Genomic DNA, 22943 nt, shown 5'->3' on the forward strand with positions numbered 1-22943 from the left:
TGTAAAGAAAAAGAAACACTCGTTTGACTTGCAAACATGTAATTAAACAACGGTGACCAGACATTTCGGTTTGTCCGGAACTGTCCCAGTTCAAGCTTTTTGTCCTGAGTCTCGACAAATATCTATAAAACACTAAAATGTCTCAGTTTTCAACATTCACTACCTAATCGTCCCGGTTTTCACCACAATTAAAATACTACTAATAAACTTGGCTTCATGTTGGCTGCACCCCTTGTTTTTCCACTTCTTTGAATAGCTTTTCTTATTCATTCTGCGTGTCCCCCGCACAGAGCACTGCTTAAACCAGGTGTGGAAACTGTACTGAGTGAAATCCTGTTTTTCCAACTACCAGAAGACCTGAACAAAAGGAGTGATGAGTGAGCTTTGGACATAATGCATGATACACAGTAATATACAATCCAATTTGTTTACTGTAATGCTTGGCAGCCAGTAACAGTTGCTGGGAAAACAAATGATATTTATATGTAAATCACTTTAAAAATACATTTAAATGGCACAAAGAACCTTGGCCTTGGATTAGGCTTGGAATAGCAAGCCTACTCATTTAAACCATGAGAAAATATCAACAAACAACACCTTAGGATGTCGACTATTGTCAAGAAGAAAGTATCTCACCGTTTCTTGGCACTGCACAGTCGGTTTTCAGACTATTTACATCGGAAACTGAGGTTGATGCACATGATTTAACAGATTGTTGTGCTTGTGTTGTGATTGTACAAGATCACCTGTAATCTTCTTGTCCTTTTAGTTAACGGATCATCATCGCAATGTTGCATAATCAATAGGATATACTGTCACGTAACAATATAGTTGTATTATTTATGTTTACTTGGCTTCTGTTCATTTCTTTTTTTCATGTTTCTGTGGCATTTAATTAAAACACCACGGTTTCATTTACACAGTTAATGGAAAAAGGGCACCTTAATTCTACAGATATGCACATATCAAAACCTGCGATATTGTCATATCTGGTTTATTCTCTATGATGCAAATACATAAACAATGCTGTGTCCATCTGATGAATAGTAGCCTCAATGTATGGTAATGCATTGAACGCATAATAATCGCATAGAAATGAGCAGTTTGATGACTGGAATTGATTGCCAAAGCGTAAAGTAATAACCCAAGATCCATAGATATCAACATGACTTTGACAAGTAATCACAATTTATGGCTATGGCTTATGAATTAATTATTCATCCCAAGCAGTGGTTTAATGCCGACCAATATGTCATAGCAAGCCAATTACATAAGCACATATATGCACTTATGTACGCACCATAGTCATTTTCGTCAGGATGGGGGACAATTATTATTATTATTATTATTAGTAGTAGTAGTATTTTAATTGTGGTGAAAACTGGGACGATTAGGTAGTGAATGTTGAAAACTGAGACATTTTAGTGTTTTACAGATATTTGTCGAGACTCAGGACAAAAAGCTTGAACTGGGACAGTTCTGGACGGACCGAAATGTCTGGTCACTGTTGTTTAATTACTTGTTTGCAAGTCAAACGAGTGTTTCTTTTTCTTTACACCGTCGTGCGGACACGTATAAATACACTGCGCCCGATACTTCTCAATCCACATCTCTGTCTGCGGTCCAAAGTAGGCCATGCTGTGTATTATTTGCATTTGCAGCTCAAGAAGAAGCCCATCAATCTCATGCTGTGTGACGTGCTGTGTTCTTCTGTGGTGTTTGATAAAATGTTATCGTCCTCAGTTTTATCGGCCTGGCATGCTTATGTGGGTGTTTTCAATAATTTTTGCATTCTCGTGTGGTGGTGTGGACGGAGATATTTTCAAAAAGGCAGGTGGAAAAATGTTTTCAAAAAATATCCATGTGTGGAAAAGGCCTAAGACTACTACCAAAATTTCCTTTTCAGTGATATTTGTAGTCGATTAAAATGTGTTACATTTGAAAATTGTGATGCAAAAACTTTGAGAGATGACAACTATCAATGTTTCAAGAAGCATTGAAAATGTAATTCTCAATCATTTATTAATTTGTGACTTTATATAAAGTGAAGTATAAATGAATAGTATATAGTGTATAAAGTATATATATAGTATAAATCACTCGAGTGTCAATACAATCATACTTGTAAAAAAATCATAATTATATCATAGAGGATTACAACTATTGTTTGAATAGTAGTGTATGTACACAGGGATAATGGATGATGGTCTATAATGATTTCCATAATAATTCAAAAACATTTTTTATAAAGCCTCATTATGGACTATCTGTCATAGCAATTCTCATTAAATGCAAGCGTCTCATTTTGTTATAATCCCCATAGATGTGCTGCATTATCAACACGGACAATTATTAATGGATCATATGTGGATCAAAATATAAACTAAATCATGCAATTATTCCTAATCCTTGAAATGATACTATATACAGAGATTACAAAAACTAAAAGGGCCATTTTCTGCATTTAGCTGAGTGAAACTGATTCAAACGTCATCAAATGTCATAGTTTGAGAATCGGCTTAATAGTCAACGATTAAAAACCATTATGAATAGTCATTATCTGGCACAAGTGAACCAACAATTTTTTTCACTCATTCAAGGACTTGAAAATAAAACCTGACCTGGTAAATACACATACATGTTGGTTTTGAGAAACAAGCATAGAAGAAACATCCTGAAGAGAGTTTGACCGAAAACATTGCAAACTGTATTTGCAGAGTGTTGCATTTGAACTTCCCTCCTGAAACTTGTTCTCTTTCTAGTCCCCTCAACAAAGGCGTTTTTAGAACCAGAAAGAAAAAAGTAAACAGAATGAAAATGTATTTGTAAGAGTAAGTTCTGAAATGGGAATTGAGCATTATTCATTATTCCATATACCTATCTAAATCTCTGGTTGACCAAAAGTAAATAAAGCATAAACCAAGCTTGCATCTACATTTGCTAGACTGTTGTAATAAAGAAACACAACAAAGCTTCAAGGTACACTGCATTTAATAGCTCATAATCTAGTTATTTGATAAGCAGGGAGGATTACTTGGCTGGAGATAAAAGGAAGCAATTAAGATAAAGACAAAGACTCACTATGTGAGGAGACTAAATAATACCTCTGGATAGAATTAAACGTATATAAAGCGACATCAAGTCTCATTTTATTACTCATGAATGGGTTTTATTCTTAATATGTGTAAAAGTTTACTGGAAGCCCCAGGTCAACATGACCTGGGGCCTTTTTATGAAAATACCCCTTCAGAGAAAATGGACAGTTCCAAAAGTTGCATCATTTCCAGGAAGTGAAATCGTCTGCCTTTTAAGAAATTCATGACTAGTTAGTGCCCTCTTCTCTTAATAATTTTTCTTTGAATTATGCAATGTTTGACAGAGGGGGACAAGTGTGTCTGCCCCGTTGTCACAAAAGCACACATTAAAAAGCCTTTGTTTCGAAATTTTAAACGTACATATATAACATTTAAACCTCTAATGAATGCACAACATGTGGTGTCATGACCTTTAACACATGGCTAGTAATGGCTGCCGATAACATTTGTCAACCCTTTAACCGTCTACCCACAAGATTCAAGAGGTTTATTTGTCACATACTGTACATACACATACGTCCATAGATATATACAGTGAAATGTCATTGCAATGCACCCTGAAATTATGCACAATAAATTCTAAACAGAACACAATAGCTAACGCAATTTCTACCTAACTAAAACCAACTGATTCCTAAAACGTAATGTAGTTAGTGAATAGAATAATATAAAATAAAACAAAATAAGACTCAAAAAGGTACGACAGAGAGGAGGTACAAAATAGAAGTAAAGGGAATAGGCTTGTATGTATGGGATTTGGCTATTATGTATATACAGATATGTGCAATAAAGTGGCATGTGAATAAAGTGAGGTAGCGTGTGTGGAGATATACAGTCCAGTATACAACAGTACGACACAGCAATACAATAACACCGAAACCAACAGCAATACAGCGCAGTATTCAGTAACCCAGAACAGTGATACAGTATGCTACATACAGTACAGTAAGGCAGTGGGGCTTAGAGTGTCAGTGAGGACCCCTGATGAGGTCAGCATTGACAGTTCTTATGGCTTGCGGGAAAAAAACTCTGTCTCAGTCTCTCTGTTCTCGCTGTGTGACTGCGGAGGCGCTTGCCTGACCGCAGCAGCTGGAACAGTCCATTGTTGGGAAGGTGAGGATGCTTCATGATCCTGCGGGCTCTGCTACTACACCCCCTGGTGTATAAGTACTGCCGGGACGGGAGGGTAGTTCCAGTGGTACGTTGGGCTGACCTCACCACCCTCTGCAGGGCCCGCCTGTCCTGAGCAGTACAGTTCAGTACAGGGAGGCGTTGAATATCCTAGTTAGCACCAGGGCTAGGAGGTTAGCACAGGTCTTCAGTCCTCGACCAGATATGCCATCTGGGCCCACAGCTTTCCTGGTGTCCTCCTAGGGAGGCGTCAACACTCATGGCTGGGGAGAGGCTGCTCTTATTTTCGGTAATAGTCCGCAGCCCCTTCCACAAGCGTCTGGTGTCCCGTTGCTCCATCTTTCACTCCACTGTGTCCCTGTACATCTGTTTAGTGTCCTTCACCGCCCTCCGCAGATTGTACGACAGCGCTTTGGATACAAGATTGTCGTTGTACCCTCGTACCATTCTAGAGCTGCTTTCACACATGCACTGTGGTAAAGGCAACCACAGAGACTATATAGCCAGCCGGCCCAAGAGATCGTTGCTCTCTTCTAGAACAGACCCCTGGTGCATGTTCTTAAAACTTTATACCAGCACTTAATAAATACTCATCTTCTAATCACTGTCTTTGTCACTTCAGTCCAGTCGTCCAGTCCAAGCTTACTAAATCAACCATCAGCACCAAGGCCTGTGCCAGGAAGAGATTGAATATGATGGTGAACACTGGGGCAAGCGGGTCGCCACAAGTCTTCAGAACATGTCCAGGAATGCCGTCCAGACCGGATGCTTTTCTGGTGTTCACCTGGCTCAGCGCGCTCACTCCAGCGGCGGAATTCGGTTCTGTTATGCTCACAGTGGGCTAATGCGAAAACATCAGCATTCACCGTGGTGGTAGCGCTGCCTCTGTAGTCCGTAATCCATGCCACATGTATCCGGTGTCAGACAGCTGGAACTGAGACTCCACTATTTCCCTGTACCGACCCTTTGCCTCTTTCATAGCCCTCCTCCGCTCTGTAATCGTCCATGTTCCCCGACATGAGCCACGACGCGGCGTAAGCAGTGGTGCGCCTGTTCTGTGCGTCCTGTATGGATTTGTCAACCCATGGTATCGCAGGTAGGCTGTTATTTTAATCACAGTAAATTCTGTTCATTAGAAATGAATAGTAGAGTCTGGGTATTTTTTTTTTTCATGTAGGCCTAATTATACTTCCAATCTCCCGATTATGTTCTGTCACTGCATCAATGCAGAATCGTCCACAGCAGTGTCATGCGTCACAATCGCCCCACGCCTAAACCAAATTGAGTATTTCCAGTAGGTGTGAATGTGTTTGACACGGACAATCTCTGGTTGTGTGCTACATGTGTGAAAGGGCAACTCCTGACAATGTCCGGAGCTGATTACCCGGACAATGTCAAGAGTCCATGTGTGAAAGCAGGTTAGGGTAACAGGGTTGATGAAATACGTTATTGCCATCCTTACCTATGAGGCCATTGCATCAAGATGCATAATAAAATGGCATAGAATTGTAGTTTTTGTAGTTGGCTATGGTAAGGGTTTGAAAGGTTTATAAATAATTGCATAAATATTAAGCAATGTATATAATAACTTGTTTTTTCTCCTGTAGAAGCCACAAGTCTGTATGATATCAACCTTGTTTTTAGAAAAACATGTTTTATTTGCGATGTCATGGAGAAGTACTACACTACCTATAATCCTAAGTGTAACAGGGAGGTCTCTAATTGGTGGTTCCTGCTGTTAGGATGGAAATGTTGACCGGAATGGCTGATGGGTACATTCAAATTTTCAGCATGCGAGTTATACACATAGTATATCATAAATAAACACTGATATTTATATACAGTTAAATTGTATCTATGAATGAATCTGATACGGAGGTTATAACCCTATAGCCCTATTCTCACCCAACCTTGAATTTAATAGACCATTCAATAGATAGATTTTCACGAATATGAGCACAAAAAGCTAAACCACTATCCCTTTTTTTGTGCTAGACAACGAAATTTAAACCCATGCATTTTAAATTTGAATACACCCATGGCCCACCCCCCCACCTCCCCGCAGTAGTGTACTTTTGTCATCAGGGAAGTGGTTAGTTTTTGAGGAGGTCTGGGGCAAAAATAAAAAATAAGAAATTCCATAATACACCACATATACCCTTTGTTGCATTTGTTAATGTACAGTTAAATTCTAAGTATTAATAACTAGAGGGTGCACTGCACATATCTGCGCCCCCCCCCCCCCCTCTAAAGTAAAACATTTATTGGTTTAAATGTTGTTCGGTCCAACATGAAGAAAGTCCGAGAAATGCATGTGTGTGATACCGGAATAAAAATGGAACACTTCAAGACACAAATGCGATGATATGCCGAATTTCTCATTAATAACAGCAGACAGGTTAGTAATATGTAGAGCAAAGTTGTTAATTTTGTAGGGAGTGGAAGCTCTTAAACTAGGCATGCCAGTTATAAAATCATTTCAAATCAATATTCTGTCTGAATGTATTTTATCTAGTAAGTGCCATGCAATAAGAAAGATCGGCAGGTTATTATCGCAAAATAACACCCTTCCAAGTGATCAACCTATTAATCACCCTGTTTTGAGTTATTTGCGATAATGACCAGCTGGCTATACATTATCCCTTATTTATTGCATTACTGTTTAAATTGTGTTTCATGTGTTGGTTTCAGTAGTAACGTAAGGAGTCGGTGTATTGACCAGACCATCCTGGGAACTTGTCACTGTGGTTACTCACCGAGACGATGGCGGCCAGAGTCTCTATGCCGCCCGTGCTCAGAGTGATGTAGGGGATGATATTCTCAGCGAAGCCTGCGTCCCGCAGAATCCCATTGGTGTAGTACCAGATCTGAAAGAAATGACACCAGTCAAGATTTATTTCAGGTGTATTGGAACAACACAAATTGGAATAAATTCATTCACGCTCTTCTTCCAGCTCAGCAGTGAAACATCGAGATTGAGTAAACGAAGGTCCATGGTGATCACATAAAAAATTGTTTATAGCAATATTTATATATTTACCCAAACATCCCTCACATCGCAAATTTCTGCCCAAACTGACCACACTAACTTGCAGTAAGCATCCAAATGCCGGCTTAAAAAAAAAAAGTTATATAAATACAAAGATGGAGGTCACAGCAGCTTTCACCGAAGTAAAGAAGAACCAAAACATATGGAAGAAATATCTTATTTTTACCCTTATTTTATTTAGTTGTAGAGTGGATGTGTGGCCTAGTGAGAGAAAATACATCTGTACAAGATCCTACCGTGATTTGTGGAGAGATGCAACACATATAAAATGTAGGTTATATTTCAGAATCTCACACTGGAAATATTTTGTACACAGATAAAGGTTCAATAAAAGACCAAGATCCTCAAGATCAATGCAGCCAACACTGATGCAATCATGCTGGAGGGGGAGGCACTGGAAGAAATTGAATCCTTCACCTACCTTGGCAGTGCCATTGATAAGGAAGGTGGCACAGATGCAGACGTGAAATCACGAATCAGGAAAGCACGCGCAGCATTCGTGCAACTAAGGAACATTTGGAACTCCAAAGAACTGACCACCAACACCAAAGTCAGATTCTTCAACACCAACGTCAAGGCAGTCCTCCTATACGGAGCAGAAACATGGAGAACTACAGCTGCTACCACCAAGAAAGTACAGGTCTTCATTAACAGCTGCCTACGGAAGATCCTCCACATTCGATGGCCAGACAGCATCAGTAACACTGAACTCTGGGGAAGAACAAACCAGCTGCCCGCGGAAGAAGAAATTAAGAAGCGCCGATGGCGCTGGATAGGCCACACCCTGCGAAAGCCCACAAATTCCATCATAAGACAAGCCCTTAAATGGAACCCACAGGGAAAGCGGAAAAGGGGTCGCCCAAGAAACACCTGGCGCAGAGACCTGGAGGCAGACACCAAGACCATGAAGATGACCTGGACCCAACTGGAGAAGACAGCCCAAGATAGAGATTCCTGGAGATCGCTTGTTGACGGCCTATGCCCCAGAAGGGGTAGCAGGCAGATGATGAAAGGTTCAATAAACTTTTGATAACCAAAAGCAATTATTAAAATGTGGCGTTTCTCCCATTTTGGAACTAAACTCTGCATTGGTCTGTAACCAATGACGAGTTTTGTCATGATTTTGAAAAAGTTTCTCATTATTTTAAGACACTAAGTAATTATTTTAAGAACGTTTCTCATTATAATGACTTACAGGATCTTCCTTTTTCACCCCATCACATTGGCATTTGAAATGGGCTTCAATAATAACAATAAGCTGGGGCATAAATAAAAAAAAAAGGAAAACTAGACGGAAAGAGGCTGGCATGAATACCAATGGCAAGAAAACAACAAGGGTTATAAAAGCCCTGCAGTGGAAGAAACTCCCCAGTTCAGGACGGGAATTTCATTTCAAAGTCTTTGTCTTGCACTTTTCCTCCAGTCTCTATTCCCTGCACTGTTTCCTGAAGCATTCCCTCCAATGGCCCTTGTGGCAGCCAACAAAGGCAACAGTCAGAGGAAAAGGTAAAAATAGCTCATTGTTGCTGATTATAGAGTTTGACAAGTAATCCAAGAACCGCAACATCTTCTGTTTCATTTTCCACAGTTGCCGGTTTATCAGTTGTTTGATGAACTTTCTTTGAATAAGTTGGCTTCTGAACTGTTTAATATGAAGCCAACATTCATTCTTAATATGTGAGGAACTTTTATTAGATACAAAGAGTTTTAGACACATAGGTGCTAAGCAGAAATGGGAGTTTCGTATCAATAACAGTTCCAAATTCTGTTCAGCCATGCTTGCGTCCATTCTACCTCAAAGCGCGGCTTTGTTGGCAAGGAGCCATCATCGATTTCATTTTTGTATGCATAAAGATTGCTCCTGTTCACATCAAGCGTCAAATATATAAGCATAATCCGTGGTGCGTTCATTACGGATGCACTTTATGCATTCATAATACAGGCAGAGGATGACATCGTTCTGCACTGGCGGACGAGGAGGATTTCCACGGCTCAGATGGGAAAATATGATGCATCCATTCACTTATTTTATGGGACGGTTATGGTGAGGACGCATATAAGGATGCAGTTTGGCAAGAAAAATCTTCTGTCAGAGATTAGACAAATTCCTTATACAGTATGTAAATATGTACTTGGACAAATAGATGGATTCTAATTCTGATTCTGAGACATAGACAGATCAAAAGTCTTTCCCTGTGTCCTGTTTCCCTAAGCCCTCACGTCATGTCAATAGCAAATTGTTTGCAGCAGCTTCCCAGGTAGGACTGGTACGCAATACCTTGAAGGTATCGACGGAATTGACCTAATACCAAGTAGTATCGAAACTTCTCCAGTCCAACAATACCTGCTTTCAATCCTTTTTGTACCCAGACCTAGAAAAAAAAAAAATCACTATTTGTACAGTTTTACTTGCAGGCGTTCTTTGATATAATGCGACCTGCGAGTGGCTCACTACCGCGGCAGCAGCTACAACAGTGTTAAAGGATATGTTCACAATATTTTAGGTCTGTCTTAAAACAACAGTCAGGTCCATATGAACAGTGAAAGAGGTTTTCCTCCCTGTTATCATTCCTCCTGTACTGGCTATTTGTTTAAAATGACACTGCCCAAATACTTTATTGTACAGTTATTGAATTAATATTTCAATACACTTTCAAAATGAATTCCTGGTAAAAAAAATTTGGATGGGGAGGAGTGGTGGCATTTAAGCAACCATCACATGATGGATATAGTAGAAAAAAAGTACATAATGAAGTAAATTATTGGTATCAGTACGTTAAGAGTATTAGATTCAAGATTCAAGATTCAAGATTTTTATTTGTCACATACATATACATACTTCCATACATATATGCAGTGAAATGTAATAATATTTAGTACTGTAGTCGTAACTTTTTTAACAATACCCAGCCCTATTCCCAAGTAAATGAAAATGATTCATATAAACTGAAAATATACATTTAAAATAATAACGGAAATTCTGAACCTCACTTTACTATTCATATACTGTACTAGGATTTATCAGCATAGCTGTTTTATTAACTGAAATCATCATTATTCTTTATCTTTAAAGGCTTCTGGTTCTTTATCAATAAAGGCTTTCGTTCTTTCCACTATAGATTAGTGCATGGAGTTATTAATGGGTAATTACTGCAGAACTCCTACATTCAACCTTCGCTTAAAGTTCAACACATCTTTCATGTGCATGGGGGAGATTCTTCAGTTTATAGACGTGGAAAACCGATAACTCATAATGCTTGTCGACAGAAGTGAGTAAGTGTTTGAATGACGATGAGGGACTGGAAGAAAAACACTTCCTTTTTTGGTCATTCATATACATATATATCTCTCTCTATCTCGTTGGTGTGCTTGTGTTATTCATCATTTCAAACATCGGGTGACAACAATGTCCACCTATCAGTTTGCCCTCTAGTTTTTTTTTTTCTTTATGGTCATTAAAATGAGAAAGGCTTATCGACATTGTAGGAAACACTGTTGATCACATTGCAAAATAAATCTTGATCGGTTGTGACAGCTTTGCATCAACAGAGTACTGTATTACCGGAGCCATCCACCATTATGATTAGGGTGATACGGTAGGGCGGGCGGACTGTAGCAAATATCAGTATTAAACCGGAATACCATGATAGAGTTCATGAAAGGCATTGGCTTACGGCATTGAGGCCGCAGAGCTGATAACAGGCCATGGTGACGATGACGGTGACGAGCTGCAGCCGGACCGTCTGGGTTCTGAGGAGCTGCGGAATGGAGACGCGCTGCAGGTTGTTGTGCGCCCGGCACTCCACGTAGACCTCCTCCAGCTCTCTGGACACGTCTGTCTTCCCCAGGAACCTCTGGAAGGCTGACACACACACACACACACACACACACACACACACACACACACACACAGTATTTAATTATCTTTAAAAATAACCACTTTTCCCATGCAGGGAATAGGAATTGCAAATTGACTAATCAATAACGCTGTTTATTAACCTATTCTTCCGATAAGAGAACGGTTCAAGGAGGGTGTTGTGGCTTAGTGGATGTCATTTCAAATAAATATAATATAAAGATGTAAAGATGTAAATAAATAAAAATAATATAAAGAAAACAAAATAAGTTCTTCCTATACGAGGACAGGTAGGCAAGCAGAGAACTGGAGCGTTGGTAACTGGGACAACTGGAACTCGGTAGTTCCAGCAACGATCTCGCGATGAGCGGATGGAAAGCCAGGGTGGATATCCTGCCAGGTGATGAGTAGATGAACCGCAGGTGAGTAGAAAGAACAGGTGAGGTGAATGACGTCATCAGGAGAGTACCGGAGAATGCAGCCACGCCCACAACACACACACACACACACGCACACACACACACACACACACACAGACACACAGGGGAGGGAGAGGTAGACAGAGAGACTGGCTGCAGGCTAGGTGGAAGAGGAGGCAGAAGTGGAGGGCATGACAGCATGACCTTCTCCTGGAGGTCAGCTGGTATTTTTTCCCTGGCTGCACTTAACGTTCTCTGACAGTTTCCTCCTCAGGCTTAAAAGGACCCAGGCACTTTATGTATTTTGGGTCCAGCATTATTATTTCTACCAGTGGAGGAGACAGGGCCAAGGTGTCTCTGTCAACAGCTCCAGATCTCAAGTCCTTGTTCAAGCTCCCCTCTCTCTCTCAAAAGCCTTAAGGACAGATGTGTGCCTTGTCAACCTCCTCAACCTTTGAGGTTCTTGCTGTCCAAGACAAATAACGGGGAGACACACACACACACACACACACACACACACACACACACACACACACACACACACAACTCACATTTAAATCTGTGAAATCTCACGCACAAGGTCACTTTTCAAACAAGAAGTGCTTCAGCTGACCACCAGGAAGGACCAAACACACTACTCCTCTTTCTGTGATGGGAATTGATGGCGCGGTATGTTTCAGTGTGTATGTTTGTGGATGCCAAAAACCAGAAAACGGTGATGCGTTTGAAAACCCCAAAGATGTGGCAGATTTTCGATATGAATTTGTTATTTACATGGATAAATCACGAAAGGGAAATAACTCAGAGCTGATGATGCAGGCGGTGGGTCGGCAGACACTCCAAGGAAGGTAAAAATAAATGCTTTTGAGATCAAGATGAAATGCTTTATGAAAAGAAGGAACTAATTTTGTACGTCACATAACATATTTGAACGGTGTGAGGGTCTGAACATCTGAAGTTTCAACAATACAGAGCACAATGTGTCTGAATATGAATATGATGTTAAATAGCATGTATTCAACAGTATCATGTAGATATTATACTGATGAACAGTCTAACCTCAATGTCATCCTGCAGGGTAACCTTTGAATAATACATGAATAGTGAATGAATTGAATAGTCGTTCTGACAGACAACCCTTGGTATGTATTGTTTGACTTTGGCATCTGGGCTCTACTTCTCATGGCTCCTGTGCTAGGTTTGAGCAATCATAGGCCTACTTGTGGAGCCAAAAAATAAGAGAGTGATGAGCTTGAATTCTCCACCTGATGTAGAGCTGGACAAGTGGATGCAGGGCAGGTGGCAAAACACCGGAAGCAAAGCAAACACAGTAGGTGAATGTGGCTGCTTAAATAAGCCAGAACGAACAAGATCCGTATGCTACACTTCATTGAGTGATATTTGTCACTAATACATCCTAGTATTAGAAGTCTATGGAAAGTCCATCTTAAACTTGTTGACGTTCAGAACTGTCGTTCATAGGGTTATTGTTTACATAGCATTAACAGAGTTAACAAAAAGGGAATAAGTGGAATATAAGACAATGCTTAATGCCGATATGATAGAACGTAGTACCATAAAAATTGTTAGCGCAAAGACTAGAAATATTATTGATAATTGTACAGACAGAATACTATGATCAAATATTTAAGGACAGAATGTAAGGATTAATAGATAAGATAAATGAGAAGAAAATAATATTTGGGTAATATTTGTTTGTGCCTCTCGCTTGTCAGGCCTGTCAATCTCCGATCAATCCCACCCTCTGAACTACCCTGCTTTCATCCCCAAAATTGTTTTATCATAATTCATGCAAGCATGATAGAATGTGGGTTTTTCCAAACATTGAAAACAGCAAGCAAAGTGATATATTACCTTTTAAACTGACATTATTGAACTTTGATATAAAGTAATACCTTCTGTCTCATAATACCTGGGATGGGAGGGGTGAGATTAGAGTAAGTAAGTAACTTTATTTGCATAGCACCTTTCAAGAGCAGGGACATCATAAAGTGCTTAACAGAGGTAGATAATCCTAAACATACATACATACATACATACATACATACATACATACATACATACATACATACATACATACATACATACATACATACTGTACATACATAGCAAGTTGGGTTGCCTTAGAGAGGTCTGGGTTCATTTTATGGATGTGACCCAGGATCGCGATTGTGGCGCCGCCCCTTGCGGCCGCCTGCGCGAGCACCTCGTGTCGATTACGCACATTTTAGTATTTTTTGTATTTTTACAGCTTACAGAGCTTATTGTGCGTAATCACCGGGTGTCACATCATTTCACTGCATATATGTCTGACCGTATGTACTGTTTATGTATGTGTTCTTAATGGTGATCAACTTGAATTTGCGCTGTCTTAGAATCATATGTTGGAAAGCACACTGTGTTCCAAAACTCATGCGGAACTACTTGAACTCAAAAAGTACAATTATTATATTTATGCCAGAATAAAACATGATTGTCTTTCAAAACTTAAAGAAAAACAGCGGCAATGTCAGCATTTGGCTATGGAGACACTAACTAAAAATTTTACCATAACACTGAACTGAAGGCTGGTTTCTTGAACTTGATGAAGAAGACACATTTTCCAATGCAGTTGTAGTTCCTATAGTGTTCCATTGTTAATGTTTTGTCCTTTAAAAAACTCAAGGTGGTCACACGGATGTCTGCTTCCTCGGATGATGGGTGGGTGTAGGTCCTACCAGCCCATTTGGGAGGTGATTTGTGTCATAACAGATTTGATTCCTGGGCTGCAGTACAGGGCTGTGGCTTTCATGGGCCTCGCGGATGAGAGATCACTTTGACTGAATCTTTCCAACCTCAGAGATTCAACCAATGTGACGGAATAAATATTACGGATAGGCTTAAATAGGATAACCTGCTCAGTCTAGGTGATACCTGATGGCCCTTTTAACTTGTAAGAGGAAAAAGGACTGTTTGAAGAGGTCGTTGAAGCCAGTGCATCAGTGATTTAAAATGCAGTTCCTCAATGGCAGCTTGATGTTGGCTTCAGAAAACCTCAGACTAAATGGAACTCAATGGAAAATGAAGTCACTTCTCGCTAGAAATACAAGGTCAATATTTTTGTCCACAAGACTTGAGGGTTTTAATAGGCGCATTTACTTGGTTGTGATTTGTTTAAATTATTGTGACAAAAATCTAATGTTACGAAAATATTTTATTTTAAGGGTGAAAGAGGGTTCTATTTAGTGGTATAATTGCCTTGATAGTCAGGTTTCTCATTCATGTTCAAGCAAGGTCGGCATGGGTCTTCCTTCCTCCAACTGTGTGGTGGTTTCAATCCGCTCACCTCAGCATAGCAAGTCCTTGTTGCTCTGTCTAAGTTTAGAAATTACTCTGTTTCCTGCTAAGAATGGACGTAAACCCAAACGCAAATATAAACCCAAACTTGAGGCTTCAAATCATCTCTGTAGAAGTCAATGGGTGTCCTCACAGACGCTATGTCTCATAGACTGTTTTCCAAAGTCTATCAGGCAGACCCTGTTGCTGCAGAGGGTCAGCCAGCAGCACTCAACAGAGATCTTTGGTCTGCCCCCTCCCAGGGAACAAATTAATCCCCTTTTCCTGTCAAGAGAGAGACAGATGAATGAGCATGAAGTCCCTTGTTAACTATGCAATGGCCCACTATGTTTTCCCCGTTCACAGCAGTTTTCCAAGTGACCTCAACTTTAACCGTAGTTAACAAGCACCATTCACTAACATCATTTCACATGTTTTTTCAATTTAGCATCCCCTGTTGTAATAAACATCATGCCAATGACACAGTATTTTCATTTTAAAGTAAAATAAACAGAGCAGTGCAACACACACGCCACAAAAATACCACAATACATTGCCTTTATGTCACTGGTGAACCACAGGAATAAATGCACGTAAGCTTAGTTCATTCCTGGGTGCTAATCTAATTAAGCTGTGGATATCAACAGCAATTTGTACTTTACCATTGCCAACGGGGACTGAGCCCAGGCTTTGGGTGATGACATGAGTAAAGGGGGAATGAAAGTTGTACTGAAAGATGAGAAGAATCAGTGTTTCTATTCCCATATTTTCACATTGCAAAGAAGGGGACTTAGCTATATTCAATTCTGGCATTGTCTTAAATGCCAAGTTCAGAATAAATAAGAAAAACATTTTTTTTTGTTCCATTCATCCAGCAGAATGGATTTGCGAGACACTTATTTTCAGATAAGCATTAATCCGCCTCACAAGGAGTTCCTCATGTTCACCTATCTGGCTGAAGTCTATCTGACATTGACATTTCTCACAGTGAGGCTGTTAAGTAAATGTGTAGAAGGAGCTCTAACCCCCATTAGAAATATGGCCATACAATTGTTTTCTTATCTGGACAAGTATCTAATATGCAGACACTCGGGGGAGGCAGCGGCCCTACACACTTAAGACGCGGATATTATATCTCTCGAATTTGGCTTGCTGCCTCAACCATGCAAATAAAATGCTGGTCCTTACTTGGAATGTAGAACATTTGGCTCTCAAAACAGATTGATCATCTTTTTTGACTTAAAAGTGGGTGAGGAAATTCCATCAGCAACTTACATATTCTGCAGGGGTAATACAGTCTCATTAAGAGCTTGCCTATGTCTTACAGGATTTATGACATTGACCTGAGCAGTGATACCCCAGAGCCTCTTGCGAAGGAGGGCTTTGCAGTGGATTGCTCCGAAAGGCTGAGATAGGCAGGGTTCCTGCTCCCAGGCCGTTCACCTGATGGATGTTTTGCTCCCTGGAGCAAACATCCCTGGTTCCACATCCCTGAGACTGCACACCTGTCCACATTCCGCAATCTTGGCCCCTCTCTTCCACATAACTCCTCCTGTATTTAACCTGTTCCCCATTAACTCTGTCTTTGTCATATCGTTGTATGGTATTCTCGGTCGTATCCAGTGTCGTAACTACTGTGTTGATTCTCTGCTTGTTTCCCTGGACCCGGATTCTCTGGTTGTTTTCCTGATTCTCTGCTTGTTCCTGGACCCTGATTCTTTGTCTGTTCCCCAGCACCCTGGTTCCCTGCCAATAAGTTTGCCTTCCATGACTAGAAGGTTCTCCTGGTTTTGACCCCTGCCTGTTCTTCAATAAACCCTTTATCCTTGCACCTACTCTTGTGCCACCTTTGTGTCCTGTATTTGGGTTCACAAGACTGTATCATGACAGTAATAGTTTTTTCTTGACTACCTTACTAATAACATATTGAAACCAGTGCAACTAATTGAGTAAATATGTTTAATACATGGTTGAGGCATTACAGTAGGAGTAATTAATAGCTGGCAAATAATCCATTAAGTAAACCATGGAGTTTAAACTATCAACAGTAAAACAATCTTGAGTGTTCAGTGGGATCCATGGACTGTTTAGTCTCTCTAACAATTGTACAAATTATTATTATATCCCTGGTGTTGATTTTATTCAATTTACTTATATTGGTTGATTTCTAACACCACCCACCCATCAACACATTGTTGATGGGTGGGTGGGGGTGATGGGGGTCCGTTTCTCCGACAGAGAAGCTCAAATGCAGAAATTTGTTGTGATATTTTATAATTATTTTAACTAAAATAAAAATGTGATAGTTCAAAAACCCTCATTTTGAAATCAAAAGGCCAAAGATTAGAACCTATAAATTAACACACTTGGCAACTTTAAAAATAGACTAAGAATCTCAGAACTGCTAAAGATGTTTGCATTGTTATCAAGTATTTGACAATAAACTTGAAACTATAATTACATAGACCTAGTTTGAGCACTCTCATTACAAAGCTATTGAACTTTATAATTTAAAAAATGTAAATAAAAAAAACAGCTTCCATTTTTTAATTAAAGAGCTGTGCAACATGTAGATAAAAATAAAGCATGAAAAGGCTAATGCTTAATTAGCCTTTTCATTCATATGACAAAAAAACTTGAACTTGAACTTTGAAAGATGACCCCTGGTCAGGATTCAAAAGAGAATGTCTCGAGTTGTAACGTCGTAGTCGTAGTCATAGTCGTAATGAGTTAGGGTTAGGGGTGAAAATCAGAAATCTCTCTCTGAAATGTGATTGTGTTTTTGTAAACTTGGCGCCATCTCATGGTGACACACGGCAATTGAATGAATGGCCGTGTTTACAGTTGAAATTAAACACGCCCTGTCAGGACACATGAGAGGGGGGGGTATTCCAGCCGATTGGCAGCCGGCTGGGAGCCGCCTGGTGGTTGGCTGGAAACTGGCTAGAAGCTGGTTGCAATTCGGCTGTCAACTGGCTGGCTTACATTTTGTAAGCTTCTATCTGTTTAATCCTGTTATTGTTATGGACACTGACTGAGAAAAAAAACAAAAAAACAAAAAAGCACACTGGGAAACAGGACTCTGCACCACCAACACACCGAGACTCTCGCACTCTCGCATCTTTTTTGTTTCATGTAAATGTCGGAAAATAAAATAAAATAAATAAATACAACTACCATAAAAACACAGCATTTTTATTTGTTTTGTTTGAAGAAACACATAGCGGATCGGATGGCGCAGACGACCATTTAAAAAAATCTGTGACGAGCTGACGTCAGCTTGTGCAGAGAACCTTTGAAAACCAAGCGTTGAGAGCGGTCAGAAGCCTGAGCGTTTTGCTCACAGTGATTACTTTGTCATAAGTTGAGCTCATTATTTGACTGTGATGGGGAATGTTGTGGTTTGAGCAGCCAAACCTGACCTGGATCTAGATAAATGGAGGACCCAGGATCAGAGTGGCTGCATACCTGTTGCTCGTTGGTTGGTCTAACAAGCAGCAGGTAAAACCTGCATCCCCGCACACACTCAGGAGAGGAGCCCATGTCTTGACACACCTCCATCTGCTCCTGGGCTAATTCCAACTAGCCTTCTCTCTATAATAAACTGGTGTGTCTACAACCCTGTCTTCTGTGTCTCTGTATCGGAGGTCCCTGAACACGCCACTTGGGTGGCCCGTGGTAGCGAAAATGGGCACATTGACACTATGGCCAGGTCTGATATGAACATCCAACATTGTAACATTATACTCGATATATGACAGAAAATAAGAAAAAAGCATAATAGGTCCCTTTTAAGGTAAGTCATGCTTGAGGAAAGCCATGGTGTGTGAGGTGAGTGAGGTGAGCCATCGACCAGATCCAATACTGACACTCAACTTAGCTCTTCTATTCAGCATTGCCCAACTGGAAAACCTAGTGGAGACCTACTAGTCCAGCAGCCCTGCTGCAAAGCATGTATCCAACACAAAGAGCATACAAAGCAACGGATCAGTCAGCTACTTGAAAAATAAATGAAAATTTCAGAGTGGAATGGCCCGCCAAACAAGAAGTGGTTGAGACCATTCAGAATGACGATGCTCCTTGACAAGATTTCTCTTTGCATAAAATGCACACAGTTAATATGGTATGGGTAATTTCAAGTTTCCAAATTGTTTGTAAAACAGCCTTATTTTTTAAACAAAAGAAAATTAATTTGACAAGCTATCAAAGCTGATCACTAAGTACCTGCAGTCTGAACATAGCCAGCACAAGGCTGTGGCTGTAATTGGTTATGTTATTATAAAAAATGTTGTTAAAAATGTCAAATTAAATAACTTTTTTCCGCATCATATTTTTAAAACTATGACTTGTTAATGACAAGGATGTGGCAAACCATGTTTCTGAGATAATCACCTCCAAAGTTTTACCCACACCAGGTTCATTCAGCCAGCTCCCAGAATGTAAATGGGGTTGGCGGACAAACAAAGCCTCATGGCTACTTAATATACTGCTGAATGGGCCAATCACGAACAGCATCAACAACACACAATGAATATTGTTTCTAAAAAAAGCTTTTATGTAACAGTAAAAATATACATGTTCTATAAAAGTGGAATTATTTTGGAGTTTGAAAGTACGAACAACAGCAAAATGTAGAGTCTATCAATATTATTAGTCTCAGAAAATCTGAAATCTGAAAGTCTGTCACCAGCCTCAATGGACTTCATCACGTCATCAATTTCTTCCGTTGTAACAACAAACGGACGTATCGTCGGTCTCCTTCGGTGGTTCTTGAAAAGATTCAGTTTCATCGTCACATGTTCTCCAAGTCTGGAGTAATATCAGATTCAGCAGCGCTGTCGTTCTCCGCGTCGCCGTCGGAGAACTGACTATCATCGCGGAAAATAAAGTCCAGTACGCGCTGCTAACACTGACTTGGATCTATCGCACTGGTCAGATTAAGGTCTGAAATATGATTCACAGCTTCCGCCACCCACCAGAAAGTTTTCACAGACAAGTGAGATCGAAACATGCGCTGCATGCGTGTGTAAAAGTAGTACGGTTTAAAGGTTGAATTCTATCAAAACAGTTTCACTTTGGGACTTCATATCACATGGAATATGGATGAATGATCTTCACCTGGACGGTCGCTTTAAGGGAAACCATCGATTGGTGTTGTTTAGCGTTGTTTAGCGTCTCGGTAAGTGAACTGCGTTTCCACGGTTTAACATTTTTCTTTATTTAAAAATCAAACTCAGTTTTGAAAATACGTTGAGAGATAAAAAAAAAACACGAAGGAACACGAATCTGGAAAACTCGAATAATTCTTCAAGAAAGGTTTTTTCAACTTATTTGGCTGCTCCTGGCGATTTTAGAAATGCTCAAGATGGCGAGTTTTGCTTGCCACTGTTGTGAAACCGCGGAGAAGAAAAACCCTTCGCATCACGCACCTACGTAACTTCCGTAAACAGACAGTTAAAGACCAGCACCGGGGTGTTTCGGTCTCACTTGTGTAAAGCTGGTTTCCGTCCTGGCTGCTCCTGTGCTGGGCAGCTACTGAACCTCACCCAACACATTGAGCATGGTTTTGAGTGCAAACTCACCGGAGCAGCTTTCATAGAACTCACCGCTGCCTATGACACTGTCCAGCACCGCGCCATGAGCAGGAAACTTTTGGACATGACTGGCGACCTCGACCTCTGCCAAGTCATTAAAAGTCTCCTCAACACTCCTCAACTCCTCCTTGTTCGTTCAACTAAACGAGAAGAAGAGCAAATGGAAAGCCCAAAAGAACGGCCTACCACAAGGCAGTGTACTGGCCCCTCTCCTCTTCAACATCTACACCAACGACCAACCACTCCCCCCACAATGCCGCCGCTTCATCTATGCTGATGACCTCTGCATCACCACCCAACAAGAGAGCTCCATAAAATCAAACCCATCCTGGAAAGTGCCCTCCAAGAGATGTCCACCTACTACAATAATAACCACTTGAAACCCAACCCATCAAAAACCCAGCTATGCAGTTTCCATCTGAAAAACCGAGACGCAGGAAAAAAACTGAACATCTCATGGGATGGCCACAAACTCTTGAACCATCCCCATCCTGTGTACCTTGGAGTCACACTCGACAGGACACTCTCTTTCAAAACCCACCTTCAGAACACCAAAACCATGGTCAACACCCGCAATAACATTCTGTGCAAACTGGTCAACTCAAAGTGGGGCGCTGATCCACCAACCATCCGTGCAACGGCCCTAGCCCTGTGCTTCTCCACAGCTGAGTATGCATGTTCAAGCTGGAGCCGCTCCCACCACACCAAACTGCTGGACATGGCACTCAACGACACCTGCCACATCATCACGGGTTGCATAAAGACAACGCCAGTCCCGTGCCTCTATGCACTAGCTGGCATTGCCCCCACTCACATCAGACGGTCCACCGTCGCCAAAGATGAGCGGAGAGCACAGGAGTCTGACATGAGGCGCCCCCTGTACGGCCATACAGCGCCCCCATCCAGACTGAAATCCAGAGCCAGTTTCCTGCATACAGTCCCCCCTCTCCAGCCCACCAAAGAAATGGCACGTTACAACATCTGGAGTGTTGAATGGCACCAACTCAACACCCGAGCCCAAGAATGGATGGAGAGAGGAATAACACCAACTGAATGCCTCGCCAGCGGACACGCCCTCCCATGGCCGACCTGGAAGACCCTCAACAGACTGCGGGTAAAGCAGGGGAGGTGCAAAGCACTGTTGAAGATATGGAACTACCACACAGAAGACACGTGTGGCTGTGGAGCAGTACAGACAATGTCCCACCTGCTGGAATGTGACAACGCCCCCCAGTGCAGCCCCCAGGACCTGGCTGAACCAACTCCATCAGCTGTGTCCTGCGCCAGATACTGGCAGAATGACATCTAAGATTGCAAAGGACTCGAAGAAGATTTACCATTGAATCAAAAGGGCCAAGTTGACCAAACATTTGGTGGTGCAAAATCCTGTGAAGTTAAACTGTCCCTGGAATACGACACTTGGTCACAATTCAAGGAACAAAAGTATTTTCTTTGTTTTGTTGAGAACTTTTTAAATATCGATACAATAATATATGATCAATATCTGCTGCAGACTCTGTTATCAAAAAATAGACAGAGTTAATCATCGCCCGCATTTGCCTATCTAGATGAGTTTTACATCGTCCCTCCCCGCTGATGGAAAATATGAAAACCTGCTTTAATATAATGACACGCAGCGGCTGTCAAAATTCAGTGGTGTTCCGTGATATTAATGTTTACAGGCTCACGGTGGGAAGTCCTCCATGCCCGCAGGATTTATCGCGGCGACATTATCCCCACAAAGCCGGCCTGGCTTGTGCCGTGTTTTTACTCGAACCCTGGCGGCGGCCCCGGGAAGGAGGCCCGCGCCAGGACAAAAGGCTTTTATCGAGACCAAACAGATTTAAGCGGCATGAAGACTCCCCACCCGGGAATTATAAAAAAGTGCATCAACAATTTTGGTAAGGCATGTATGAAAAAAATGTAATCTGTTTTCCGAGAAATGCCGACAATGGATTGGGAGAGGGAGATCACAGGAGGAGCGAATTGCACATATATTTCTTCCACAATGGGAAGAATTATCAAAAGAACTTAAGTATTTTCTGTCATGAGATTCAGGGTAAAAGGTTTAGCATTTAGGGCAGTAAACCAAAGGGATTGGGTTCAGTAGTGTCATATATAATATAAAATTAAAAAAAGAGCACAGGAACTCTGAGGTTGTGAATCCCAATGCCATGTCTAGAGCTGGGCTATTCCACAGGATTCTGTGAGGGGCCAGGTTTTCAACCTGTTACCCTCCAGAGAGAGTAGTTACACTAACAAAGTAACAAAGTAAAGCGAGAACAAAACCCATACATATTCTTTATATGAACTTCATCAATTTACAAAAATGCTTAAAATTAACAAATACACTTCTAGATAATATTCTTAAATGCATGCTGCTTCTGCAGCATCATACGGTCGTTGGTTGAACATATGGGTATTATAGGTAGGTTTGCAAGCCTTCATATTTATCCAAAGGAC

The 22943-nt window shown here is 40.9% G+C and overlaps 1 protein-coding gene across 1 annotated transcript in view; it reads right to left on the bottom strand.

Moving 5' to 3' along the window:
* slc2a9l2 (solute carrier family 2 member 9, like 2) overlaps positions 1-22943 on the bottom strand; it is a gene marked incomplete at both ends in the record, with an annotated part of 129885 nt that overhangs the window by 46314 nt on the left and 60628 nt on the right. Inside the window, 2 exons of the mRNA XM_080000966.1 lie at positions 6983-7093; positions 10950-11137. Of these exons, the coding sequence (XP_079857092.1) occupies positions 6983-7093; positions 10950-11137 (299 nt within the window). The remainder of the gene's footprint in view (positions 1-6982; positions 7094-10949; positions 11138-22943) is intronic.

This window comes from Zeus faber (assembly GCF_960531495.2).
Source record: "Zeus faber genome assembly, chromosome: 5".
Classification (NCBI taxonomy): Eukaryota; Metazoa; Chordata; class Actinopteri; order Zeiformes; family Zeidae; genus Zeus; species Zeus faber.